Here is a 13,641-nt window from a genome sequence, read left to right on the forward strand (position 1 = left end):
GCGAGGGGGCTAATATGCGAGAAAATACGGTAGATATTTTGTTATTTAATATTGTATCTACTTACAGATATTGTATTATATAATATTGTATCTAGTAGTTTACCAATCACATCTGTTTTTTATCTGTAGGAGGTTTTTCTCAAACTCAAAGCGAATCCTTTGAGAGCGCACTGGAACCCATCCCACGGATTCCCGAGCCCCAACGCCACACTTCCACATCTCTTCCATCTCCTCACCACCAGCAACAAAAAGAAAAACCCGTGAAAGTGCTGGCTCCGATTTTGCCACGCCCCTTTACTTCCCCGCCTCCCCTAATATCCTCCCCGGCACGAGACCCCGAAAAATCTAAACGTCTCAGCAAGGACTCAGTCCAGAGAGACAAGGAAAGGACAAAAAACTTAGCGTCTGAGAAGAATAAATCGCAATCTTCCGTACATCAGGGTATCCGAGATGTAGATAAGGTCAGGGTGCCGAATCGAGGTCAAGCCGACAGGAACAAACCATCAAAAGAGCCCGAAATCAACGAACCAATCGCCAAAGAGCAAGAAAAGAGGAAGCCCACCACGAAAGAAGTGGACAGAGTCCGAAATCCCGGAAGAGATTCGGACAAGGGGCGACCAATCAACCGGGATGGCGAGAAATCAAGACAGGTCAGCAGAGAGTCAAACCACAAAGACGCCGAGAAGAGCAAATCATACCTTCGAGATTCCAGCGAGAAATCCAGAGCGGTCAGCAGGGATTCTAGCCCGAGAGACTCGGAAAAACCTAGACAATTTAGCAAGGAACCCACAAAAGAACGAACCTCCAGTAAAGACTCGGATAAGAGCCGACCTCCATCCAGAGACTCCACTTCAAAAACCACAGAAAGACACAAAGGTTCCGGGAAGGAGATGGACTCTGGAAACCAGTCCAGACAAAGTGGGGTTGAAAGTAAGAATCCCAGGTTGGCACCCGCTGGATCGGGTCAGTCTTCACCACCCGTGGGAACCGCCGTCCTCTCCGGACATCCGCAGAGAGGGGGCGCCACTAAGCAGACTCACAAGCACGGCAAACATGGTAGTAAAGACCACGCTATCGCTTTGGCTCATCACAAGTCTCACAACATCCACGCTAAGGACAGAAACCACTCGGAGAAAGACGGTAATGTGACGCCATCTTTGCTTTTTAACGACTCCTCCGTTGGCAAATCTAGTTCTCCGACTATGGCGAGGAAATCAAATGACTGTTCATCGGCTCCCGCAACCGGAGCCGCCATGAAATCCCTCTGGCCTTCAAGGACAGCTTCGGATTCCGACCCGGTAAGACGAACTTCCGTACACCCGGCGTTCCCAGGAACGGTCGCCAAGGACAAAGTCAAGTCACCGAGCAGCAAAGAGGTCTCCAAAAACCGCGAAAGGGATAAGAGGCTTCTCAACAGCAAAAACAACAAAAAATCCACCATCTTAAACAATAACAGCAAACCCAAGAGCAGCTCCGGCACCCTCGATCTCCATCCCTGTTCTAACCGGAACAGCAATAGCAAAGTCCAGTTACTGGAAAGCAGCGCCAGATTCCAAGTCGAGAAGACAGAGAACCCAGGAAGCATCAAGTCTTCTTCAAAAACTCACGAAAACTTCACCAACTTCTTCGCCAAGAAGACGTCCTCTCCTTCCCACGTAAAACCCACGATAAAACAATTAGTTTTGTCTTCTCGAGACAAAGCCAAAGCGGTAAAAAAGCCTAGCGTCAGACCACCAATGGACCCCAACGGTGGTATTTCCACCTCCTGTCCCACGACAACTACCTCTTCTGTTTCTCCTGCTGGCCAGGGGATTGGTCGCTGTGTCCGCTCCGCCATTTTCTCCTCTTCTTCTGCCAGTAGCTCCGACTCTGAATCCGATAACCAGACCCAAACGAAAACCGAAGACCTCCACAAAGATCGCCAGCTCTCCGAAATCCGGGACCACCGCGGTCTGGTGGCTCAAGGACCGGAAGACCACACCGAAGACCCCGATGATTATCACCACGACGCACACCTGGAAGACGACAGTGACGGTTCGGGGTCTGCAAAGCGGCGCTACCCTCGCCGTAGCGCCCGAGCTCGTTCCAACATGTTCTTCGGACTCACCCCCTTCTACGGGGTCCGTTCTTACGGGGAAGAGGACCTCCCCTTCTACGCCGGCGGGGACGGATCGGTACCCTTGGTCAAGAGGAGGACCGGTCGGAAGAAGTCCGCCGAGGGACAGGTGGACGGCGCCGATGACATCAGCAGCTCGTCTTCGTCGGGGGACAGCGGCGATGAAGAAGATAGTGGAATGAACCAGAGATTCAAGGATCCGTATTATTACAACTTTACCAGGACGATAATCAATCCGGGTGAGGGTCTTCCTTCCATAGAAGGACTAGACCAGTGCTTGGGGAGGGGCTCGCAGCTTCAGCGCTTTTTAAAAGATGAGGAACAGCAACAGCAGAGGCCACAAGAAAAAGCTGAAGATGATATTCTCAATGCGCTGTAAGTACATTTAAGATATTTGACATTTCTTTTTACAATTTACTGTCGACCTCTACTTGCAAATTCCTCTGGATTACTATGCCCCAACATACAAATTAGAGTTTTATTTAATGCGAAATCGTTTTCAATTCGTTATTGTAAGTTTAGTTGTGTTTACATGCATGTTTTCGTATGCTAACGTTAGCTTCCACCTTGCAGTAGTGCAGTAGAGTACAAGTACAGTATGAATAGATTTTTTTATATACTTGTTGTTCATTGAAATACTTTTATTTTTATCTGTTTCTCACATATATCATACAAAGTGGGTCACTTTTAAAAGTTTTTTGTTGGTAGTTTTTTATAGGACCATGGAACAGTTTTCCGAATTTACATATAAAGACTACTTACGAATTTTTTTTACATTACGAAAAGAATTCTGGAACCAATTTATTTCATTTACCTGTATTCTCACGTCAATTCTGTACTACAGTCCAAGAACTCGGAGTGCTAAAACTGTCTACAATCAACTGTGAGATTAACCTTGGTCATTTTGCGCCAGCTTAGGCTCCTCCCCAATCAACGTATATGCTGTTTTTTTTGCAGGTCTTTGAGTAAGCAAAGCATTGGCCAGCTGGACGGCGTGGATGACGGTTCGGAAAGCGACACCAGCATCTGCACTACCAGCACCACCACTACCACGGCGGCCACCTCGGCTTCCACGCCTCACAAGACTACTCCGAGAAGAAGGGGTCGAGAAAGACACCGGGAAAAACGTGAGTCTCCCAAGGAAGCCCACGCCAGCGGTGGTCCTCGTAAAGGACCCAAAGAGAACTGCCTGGCTTTAGGAACCGTGGTTAAGTCCCAGCCACAAAGTCAAGGCCAGGATCCTCTAGACGCTCAATTGTCCATCAGCACGGAACTTCTCAAATCGGACTCGGACAACAACAACAGTGACGACTGTGGCAACATTTTGCCGTCTGACATCATGGAATTTGTCCTGAATACACCTTCCATGTCCATGCAGGCTCTGGTTCAGCAACCAGAGTCTTCTTCCTCCGAGCTGTTGCTGGACGAAGGCTACGTTGGAGTGGACGTTAACCAGCGTAAAGACATCTTGTTTGAGGACTTCTCCGAGCCTTTGCCTTCCACTGAAACCGAAGGAGTCGGCGAAAGTAGCGTCAATAGTTCCATATCCGTCGAGGAGCCTTACATTCCTCTTGAACTACCCTCGGATCTTTCAGTGTTGACTACACGAAGTCCGACTGTCAATTCTAGTCAGAACCACAACACCGGGAACCTCCTCTCAGATACCTCAGAACGTACCATGTTGGGTTTATCATCCCGGCCAGAATCCATGAGCGCCGAGAAGAGTGTAGACAAGAAAAGACCGGGACCGTCACCCTCAGAGAATCAGCACGATGTTGTAACGTTAGGGAACAGGGACAACCAGGTCCCTGAAGGTCACATGACCCCTGAGCAGTTCATTCCTAGCCCTGCAGTTGGTCAAATAGTGGAAAATCCAGTTAACCAAGATATTTCCAGAAATCCCGCAACCCCGGGATTACCAAGTTCTCCATCACTTCCACTTCAGGGTCAAAAGTTTCTCGCTACCCCAGTGACGACGACAACGGCGGGTAGCATCAGTCCCGCACCAGGTCCAGGACCATCCCAGGTTCAGGTGTCCACCCCAACAGTCATCAAACCAAGCCCAGACAAACTTATCGTGGTGAATCAGCAGTTTCAGCCTCTCTACGTCCTCCAGACCGTCCCCAATGGAGTCGCCCAGAAAATAACAGCCGCAGGGGTTATGGACGCCAACTCTCAAGCAGTGCTGAGCTCAGTAACCCTGGCCACAGGCTTGAATTCCGGGTTATCGGCTTCCCAGCAGATATTTCCCGCTGGCGGCAAAGTCTTGGGGACGGTGTCTCATTCCTCTCAGATTCATACATTCAGAGGAGCAACCCAGGCTGGCTTCCAGACGGGTATTCCCAGCACCACCTCTGGGCTTTTCATCGGGTTGTCTTCCCAAGCTCACGATCAACCTCAAATTCTGGTCACCGAAGCGGGACGAAGGCACGAGTTGGGTCCAAGCATGGCCATCGTTTCCAGCGCTTCGACCCTCACCGCAGTTCCCACCGTACTTTCCTCCGCCCACGGCAAGAAAAGAGCCATCTCTCGACTCCTCCCCAAAAAAACTAAGAAATTAGCTCGTTCCAGAAGCCAGCCCACTATCGCCCCCGATGTCGGCCCTCCCAACATGACGCTAATCAACCTGTCGTCACCCGGTCAACCCGGTGGTCTCGTCGAACTGAGCACCTTAACTGGGTCTCAACGTAAAATCCCCAACATCATCAAGAGGCCCAAATCTAGTGGCGTCATGTACTTGGACCCCACCACGCTCATCCAGCAGAGGATCCCCGCCTCCGCCCAGACCGGGGTGCTGGATCCCTCCACTCATATATTACCTTCCGGCCTCAAGCCCAATCAGTCGGTCTTAAACGTCGTCCCGGTGACCCCCAGTGGGGCCGCCGGTCTCCTGACTTCTGGATCCGTGTCCCTTTCCACGCCGGTCCTCACCACGACGGAAATCGGCCGGCCAATCGGCAACCTACTGTTCAAAGCCAGCTCACGTGGCTTGAGCCTATCCGATCAGCCGGTAGTCCTCCAGTCGGCCGGGGCCACCCCCTTAGTATCCCATCTAGGACCCCCCGTGACCTCTCTAGCCAACAGCATCTGCGTCTTACCCCCGCAACAGTCTTTCAGCGTAGCCGTCACTCAGCAAGGAGACGCCGACGGCAACGCCACGCACCTCCGCCAGGCGTATTCCAGAACCCAGACCTCCGAGTCCGGTTCGTCCACGGCGGTGGCCATAGCGCCGGCTCCCCCTTCCAGCCCGGCGAAAGGCCGTGTGGTGGGTGTGTTTACTCAAACTCACTCTCAGAGCAACAGACGTACCCCACTCCAACACGGCGCCAATCGGAGCCTGCAGAACTCCACGGGTGTGGCGGCCGCCACCGTTAGTGTGGCGAGGACGGAGAAAGACAAACCCAAAGCCAAAAGGAGCAGGAAAAACACGGATTTGAGTAACGGCAAAAAGGTGAAGATCTCTCATCCTGAGGCGCATCGCAAGAACCCTTCAAAGTCCAGGTAAGTTTTTACTTTCATAATAATAATAGTAATAATAATAATGATCAGACATAGGCTTTATTATCATTATTGACTGGACAAAAGTCTAATTTTCAACATACACTGTTTCTCACTTACCTTCAGTCAGCCGATAGGAGGCAGATCAATGTCTTTTCATGTTACGTCACCCCGAAATGATTACACAGAAGGGATGTTGTGTTGTGTTACCGCAAGTTTTTAGAGTCCTGATGGATGTGGTAAAAAAAACTGTCCTTTTAGGACTATTTGTCCTTACTTTGTGAGACCTATAACGTCTGCCCAAGGGCAGCAGCCAGAACAGGTTATGACCAGGGTGGTATGGGTCCCTGACAATGTTCCTAGCTCTGCTGTCTTCTCCTTTGACATTTCAACACAGGCTAAAATTGCCAATCCAAAAACATCCTCTTTCTCTTTTCAAGTACTTCTCAACAATCCAGCTGTCCCGAGCCCATGGACACCGGGTGCGAACCCCCCAACAAGGCAACGAACAAAAGGTACCTAAACAACTTCTCATTCCGCTTCTTCTCGCTATCCCTCTCAAAGTCTGTCACGACTCAGCTCAAATCTCTTCTTCAGCGTTTTTGCTAAAAAGAAGAATCCGGAGCTTCCCAGTTTCCCAGGAAAACTCGCGGTCCAAGACAAAGGTTCGCCTGTCCCAGCTTCTCCTGCCACCGCTTCACCGCCAGACCAAGATGGCGGCAACAAAGACACCGGGCTTGACGACAAGCCCCAAAAGGGCATCATCTTTGAGATCCGTAGTGAAGATGGCTTCCACATACGCTGTGAAAGCATTGAAGGTGAATGAAAACTGTTTTTTTCCTCTTATTCCACTTCAGTTTCTTTAGCCGCCAAACTGAAGCTATCCAACAATCCACTTCACTCACTTTGAGTTTATATTCTTACGTAAGTGTCCTTTTTTTTGCAGATGCCTGGAAGTCGTTGACTGATAAGGTGCAGGAAGCCCGTTCCAATGCCAAGTTACAAAAGATGTCCTTTGAAGGTATTGCACTATCTTGCTTAGAAGTAAACACACAGCCATTTAGAAACACTTGACTCCATTTTCCAATGCAGGAATGCTCACACACATAACAAATATCAGTTCTCGGAACTAGTAACCGCCATCTTGTCCTCACCTGGTGACTTATGAGACATGTTCGACTCTCTCTAGAGTCTAGAATTGATTTCTAAAAACGAATTAGCAGGTTTTCCATCTACAATTGTCATTGCATAGAATCTAATTGTGCACTTGTCTTAGGGGTAAATGGTGTCCGGATGCTAGGAGTGGTCAACGATGCTGTCCTGTTCCTGTTAGAGCAACTGTACGGAAACCGACACTGTCGGAGCTACCGATTCCGTTTCCATAAACCCAAAGAAAGCGAGCAGCTTCACATCAACCCACACGGTTCAGCTCGGGCAGAAATCCACCACAGGTTTGGATGCCTTCCTTTATTTACTTCCCACAACAACAACAAGAACAACCCAAACCATCTGCCTCCCCCTACCAGGAGATCTGTCTTCGACATGTTCAATTTCTTGGCGTCAAAACACCGGCAGCCTCCCGAGTACAAGCCACAGGAGGAAAACCAAGAGGAAGGACAACTCAGGATTGCTAGGTTAGTCGTATTGGTGGATTTACGTATTCTTTGGAGACCAATCCTTGAGAATGTGTTCAATTGTTTTGGCAGACGGGCATCGATGGAACTGCCGCTCGCTGTGAGATTCAAAAAGCTCAAGACCACCTCCAAGGAGACCATAGGAGTCTACAGGTAATAAATTATTACTAAATAATTATATTTTCTTGAAATGTAGACATGGTGATTAGATTTGTAGTGGCATGAAAATCACTTTAGCGAGCTAAAGGTACCACATTCTCTCGCATATAAGCCATACCTTTATTAATTGCCTTAAAACCGTTGATTTTTACGATTCTTCCTATGGTAAGAATGCCATGCACAAATCAGTTTTTGCACGTTTAATGGAAGATACGGTTATTTTTTTTCTTGAATTTCATTCATAGATGTCTTGTTTAGTGTTTTATCTTTTCTCTATTTTGAAATAAATGACCGTATCGGCTGCATAGTCTTGAGTTACGGCGTTTCGTCTTTGCATTTTCGTGCATGTCAAAGGTTAAAAGGTTAATTGTCTCTCTGTAAAACTACTCATTGACTTATTGTTTTCCAGGTCTCCCATTCACGGCCGAGGACTTTTCTGCAAGAAAACCATCGAGGCGGGAGAGATGGTGATTGAATATTCCGGGAACGTCATTCGCTCCGTACTCACCGACAAGCGCGAGAAATACTATGACGGGAAGGTGAGTGAGTAGGAAATCAATACCCAGGTGGCAAGTTAACAGAAGCTGAGAGGCATCCAGATTTTTCAACACTTTTCATATGGTAAATCACTTTAATAACACGCTAGCCCTCAATTGAATCCAATGCTTTTATTGTCACTATAATGAGATTGAAAGCAACAACAAACCTAAAATAATGATAATTAGAACAATGACAATGATGGTAATGATAATAATGATGATGCTGATAATATTGGTAATGCCGATAATGTCGATAATGATGATAATAATGAAGTTAGTAATATTGATAATATTGAAAATAAGAATATTGATAATAATAGTGATAATAATAATAATCATAATAATCACAATAGCGTTAATGTTAATAATAATGATAATAATAATCATAGTCATATTAATAATAATCACAATAATAATCACAATGATGGTAATCATAATAATCTTCATCGTATTAATAATCATAATGATAATCTTATTAATAATCATAATCTTATTATTAATCCTAATGATAATCTTATCAATAATCATAATGATAAGAATAATGACAATCATAATTATCATATTAATAATCATAATATTAATAATAATTATTATTATAATAATTATTATAATAATAATTATACTCATAATACATGATTATTAAAAGGGAGGATGACAGGTTGGTGATGCTTATTGTCTCTGTTTTAGGGCATGGGCTGCTACATGTTCCGCATGGACGAGCAGGAGGTGGTGGACGCCACCACGCACGGCAACGCGGCGCGCTTCATCAACCACTCGTGCGAGCCCAACTGCTACTCGCGGGTGATCACGGCGGACGGCCCCAAGCACATCGTCATCCTGGCCGCCCGCCGCATCCAACGCGGCGAGGAGCTGACCTACGACTACAAGTTCCCCACCGAGGACGCCGGCAACAAGCTGCCCTGCAATTGCGGCTCCGACAAGTGCCGCAAGTTCCTCAACTAACAAGTCAGTGCCAACTTTTTTTCTCCGCCCCCCCAGCCCCGCCCCCCATCCGACGCCCGCTCTCGATTGGACGGAACGTGCAGAGAAGGAGGAGCCACGAATAGACCTTGAAACATATCGTGCCTCCTTTTGCAATCGTGTCTCACTTGATCAATTCCCCCACGCCAAATTTGGAAGATATTAGTTCCCTTTTTTTCGGCCCGTTTAAAAATATGGTAAGATTCCGTTTTACACCAAAGTGCAATTTGTCGAAAGAACACGAAATGAGTCAAAAATCGAAGTATGTTTTCTTGCTTAGCCTGACAAAATGTGCCCCGATGCCTTTTTTGAGCCACGACTCGCTTTAGGGTACGAAACCGAGAGCGACACCGATAGATATCCGTCACGCTAGTGCGCTTGATTTGACCACGTTGCCACCGTTTGCGTTATTATGGAACCTCTTAAAAAGGCAGCTTGAGTTTCTGGTGGACTGACAAACACGAGTGGGACCCCCGAGACTTTACTGATGTGCTTTAGTAGGTTTATTTATCTTTATTTTTTTTTCCCAGGGACGTCTTAATGTTATCGACGCGGTCCGTATGGGATCACGGTTCGAATTCTGTGAGGTCGTTCCAAATGTAAGCGGAACCAAACAAAATTGAGTCGATATTTTCTTCTTATGGAATTGTTAGTACATGCTTTTGAGTCTTTTAAAGTCGTCTTTGTTTTTTATTAAGCTAATTTTGCGGTTGGAGAAAATAATGTAAATAATGTATATTTTTCTACAAGGAAAAAAAAGACTTAAAAAGCACTCGATAGTGAATAGCACTTAATGATGGTATTTATATATTTTTAAAAAGTCATATTTATTTTAATGCCATTTTTTTGGTAGGAAATAGACGTTTACAGACACTAAAGCGCTCTCTATGTTTTTTTACTTGGCGGCCTTTTTTCGTTTTAGGGGGTTTTCATTCTTGTGTTTTTTCGTAGTGCGTTTTTGTTTGTTTGTTTTGATTCCAAAGACTGATGCTGGTCTGTGGTTCGGTTCCAACTTGGGTTCAGTCCACCAGGAGCTCTCCACCCGGCCGGGCCTTTCCTTTTCTTATCGTCGTTGTTGTTTTAAAAATTTGGCGCCGCGGCTGGCGTCAACTGGCGTTCTTCTTCGTGATAAATATTGTTATTATGCACTTGGGAGAGTTTAGATGGCGGATCCCGATCCGGTATCTCCTCTCTTCGGCCTTATTGTCTCCTCACCACATCGCAAACACGCAGAGAAGAAAAGTAAGAACCGGACTGACATATTGAGACGTACGCATCGATGAAAAAATCCGATAATTTTTCGTCAGAATGTGTTTATTTTTGTTTTCATAGGGAGATGCCTTAGTTTTGAGTATCCATGCCGTTTAGCGCCGCACTGAAAAGAGAAAATGCAACATGATGTCATAAATGTCATGAAAAGATGTGTATGTATACATACATACATACATACATGTATGTATACGTGTATGTATGTATGTATACATACATGTATGTATGTATATATACATGTATGTATGTCTGTATGTATACATGTATGTATGTATACGTGTATGTATGTATACATGTATGTATGTATGTATGTATGTCTGTATGTATACATGTATGTATGTATGTATGTATGTATCTATGTATGTATGTATCTATGTATGTATGTATCTATGTATGTATGTATGTATCTATGTATGTATGTATGTATCTATGTATGTATGTATGTATCTATGTATGTATGTATGTATCTATGTATGCATGTATGTATCTATGTATACATGTATGTATCTATGTATACATGTATCTATACATGTATGAATATGTGTGTATGTGTGTATGTGTGTGTGTGTGTGTATGTGTGTATGTGTGTATGTGTGTATGTGTGTATGTGTGTGTGTGTGTGTGTGTGTGTGTGTGTGTGTGTGTATGTGTGTATGTATGTATGTAAGAATCTCAAAGTAAAAAAGAAATGCACGCTTCAGTCATTGTTGTCTCCCTTTAATGGTTATTTTCTTCACTTGGATACAAGACATAGTATAGTAAGGCTTTTTTTCTCTTAAAAGACGACATAGTATAGTAAGGCTTTTTTTTTCGTAAAAAACGACATAGTATAGTAAGGCTTTTTTTTCGTAAAAAACGACATAGTATAGTAAGTCTTTTTTTCTTAAAAAAACGACATACTATAGTAAGGCTTTTTTTTCTTAAAAAACGACATACTATAGTAAGGCTTTTTTCTTTTCTTAAAAAACGACATACTATAGTAAGGCTTTTTTTTTTTCTTAAAAAACAACATGGTATAGTAAAGCTTTTTTCCTCAAGTAAAACGACATAGTATAGTAAGGCTTTTTTTTCTTAAAAAACGACATAGTATAGTAAGGCTTTTTTTTCTTAAAAAACGACATAGTATAGTAAGGCTTTATTTCTTAAAAAAACGACATACTATAGTAGGGCTTTTTTTCTTAAAAAACGACATACTATAGTAAGGCTTTTTTTTCTTAAAAAACGACATACTATAGTAAGGCTTTTTTTTCTTAAAAAACGACATAGTATAGTAAGGCTTTTTTCTCTTAAAAAACGACATACTATAGTAAGGCTTTTTTCTCAAGTAAAACGACATAGTATAGTAAGGCTTTTTTTTCTTAAAAAACGACATAGTATAGTAAGGCTTTTTTTCTCAAGTAAAACGACATAGTATAGTAAGGCTTTTTTTTCTTAAAAAACGACAGTATAATAAGGCTTTTTTTTCTTAAAAAACGACATAGTATAGTAAGGCTTTATTTCTTAAAAAAATGACATAGTATAGTAAGGCTTTTTTTCTTAAAAAAACGACATAGTATAGTAAGGCTTTTTTTCTTTAAAAAACGACATACTATAGTAAGGCTTTTTTTCTTAAAAAACGACATAGTATAGTAAGGCTTTTTTTCGTAAAAAACGACATAGTATAGTAAGGCTTTTTTTTCTTAAAAAAAGACAGTATAATAAGGCTTTTTTTTCTTAAAAAACGACATAGTATAGTAAGGCTTTATTTCTTAAAAAAACGACATAGTATAGTAAGGCTTTTTTTTCTTAAAAAACGACATACTATAGTAAGGCTTTTTTTCGTAAAAAACGACATAGTATAGTAAGGCTTTTTTTCTTAAAAAAACGACATAGTATAGTAAGGCTTTTTTTCTTTAAAAAACGACATACTATAGTAAGGCTTTTTTTTCTTAAAAAACGACATAGTATAGTAAGGCTTTTTTTCTTAAAAAAACGACATACTATAGTAAGGCTTTTTTTCTTAAAAAACGACATAGTATAGTAAGGCTTTTTTTCTTAAAAAAACGACATAGTATAGTAAGGCTTTTTTTTCTTAAAAAACGACATACTATAGTAAGGCTTTTTTTCGTAAAAAATGACATAGTATAATAAGGCTTTTTTTCTTAAAAAAACGACATACTATAGTAAGGCTTTTTTTTCTTAAAAAACGACATACTATAGTAAGGCTTTTTTTCTTAAAAAACGACATACTATAGTAAGGCTTTTTTTTCTTAAAAAACGACATACTATAGTAAGGCTTTTTTTCTTAAAAAACGACATACTATAGTAAGGCTTTTTTTTTCTTAAAAAACGACATACTATAGTAAGGCTTTTTTTCTTAGAAAACGACATACTATAGTAAGGCTTTTTTTTCTTAAAAAACGACATAGTATAGTAAGGCTTTTTTTCTTAAAAAACGACATAGTATAGTAAGGCTTTATTTCTTAAAAAAACGACATAGTATAGTAAGGCTTTTTTTTCTTAAAAAACGATATACTATAGTAAGGCTTTTTTTTCGTAAAAAACGACATAGTATAGTAAGGCTTTTTATTCTTAAAAAACGACATAGTATAGTAAGGCTTTTTTTCTTTAAAAACGACATAGTATAGTAAGGCTTTTTTTCTTTAAAAAACGACATACTATAGTAAGGCTTTTTTTTCTTAAAAAACGACATAGTATAGTAAGGCTTTTTTTCTTTAAAAAACGACATACTATAGTAAGGCTTTTTTTTCTTAAAAAACGACATACTATAGTAAGGCTTTTTTTTCCTAAAAAACGACATACTATAGTAAGGCTTTTTTTTTCTTAAAAAACGACATACTATAGTAAGGCTTTTTTTTCTTAAAAAACGACATAGTATAGTAAGGCTTTTTTTCTTAAAAAAACGACATAGTATAGTAAGGCTTTTTTTTTCTTAAAAAACAACATAGTATAGTAAGGCTTTTTATTCTTAAAAAACGACATACTATAGTAAGGCTTTTTTTTTCTTAAAAAACGACATACTATAGTAAGGCTTTTTTTTCTTAAAAAACGACATACTATAGTAAGGCTTTTTTTTCTTAAAAAACGACATACTATAGTAAGGCTTTTTTTTCTTAAAAAACGACATAGTATAGTAAGGCTTTTTTTTCTTAAAAAACGACATACTATAGTAAGGCTTTTTTTTCTTAAAAAACGACATACTATAGTAAGGCTTTTTTTTTCTTAAAAAACGACATACTATAGTAAGGCTTTTTTTTCTTAAAAAACGACATAGTATAGTAAGGCTTTTTTTTCTTAAAAAACGACATACTATAGTAAGGCTTTATTTCTTAAAAAACAACATACTATAGTAAGGCTTTTTTTTCTTAAAAAACGACATAGTATAGTAAGGCTTTTTATTCTTAAAAAACGACATAGTATAGTAAGGCTTTTTTTCGTAAAAAAC

The 13,641-nt window shown here is 41.6% G+C and overlaps 1 protein-coding gene across 1 annotated transcript in view; it reads left to right on the plus strand.

Moving 5' to 3' along the window:
* kmt2a (lysine (K)-specific methyltransferase 2A) overlaps positions 1–10,359 on the plus strand; it is a 32,764-nt gene extending 22,405 nt beyond the window's left edge. The window contains exons 25-34 of the mRNA XM_077722104.1: positions 130–2,491; positions 3,074–5,617; positions 6,055–6,129; positions 6,212–6,432; positions 6,561–6,635; positions 6,891–7,065; positions 7,141–7,248; positions 7,321–7,401; positions 7,817–7,946; positions 8,634–10,359. Coding sequence (XP_077578230.1) covers positions 130–2,491; positions 3,074–5,617; positions 6,055–6,129; positions 6,212–6,432; positions 6,561–6,635; positions 6,891–7,065; positions 7,141–7,248; positions 7,321–7,401; positions 7,817–7,946; positions 8,634–8,909 — 6,047 coding nt within the window. The 3' untranslated portion in view covers positions 8,910–10,359. The remainder of the gene's footprint in view (positions 1–129; positions 2,492–3,073; positions 5,618–6,054; positions 6,130–6,211; positions 6,433–6,560; positions 6,636–6,890; positions 7,066–7,140; positions 7,249–7,320; positions 7,402–7,816; positions 7,947–8,633) is intronic.
* Positions 10,360–13,641: the final 3,282 nt, after the last annotated feature.

Source organism: Stigmatopora nigra, chromosome 8 (assembly GCF_051989575.1).
Source record: "Stigmatopora nigra isolate UIUO_SnigA chromosome 8, RoL_Snig_1.1, whole genome shotgun sequence".
Classification (NCBI taxonomy): domain Eukaryota; kingdom Metazoa; phylum Chordata; class Actinopteri; order Syngnathiformes; family Syngnathidae; genus Stigmatopora; species Stigmatopora nigra.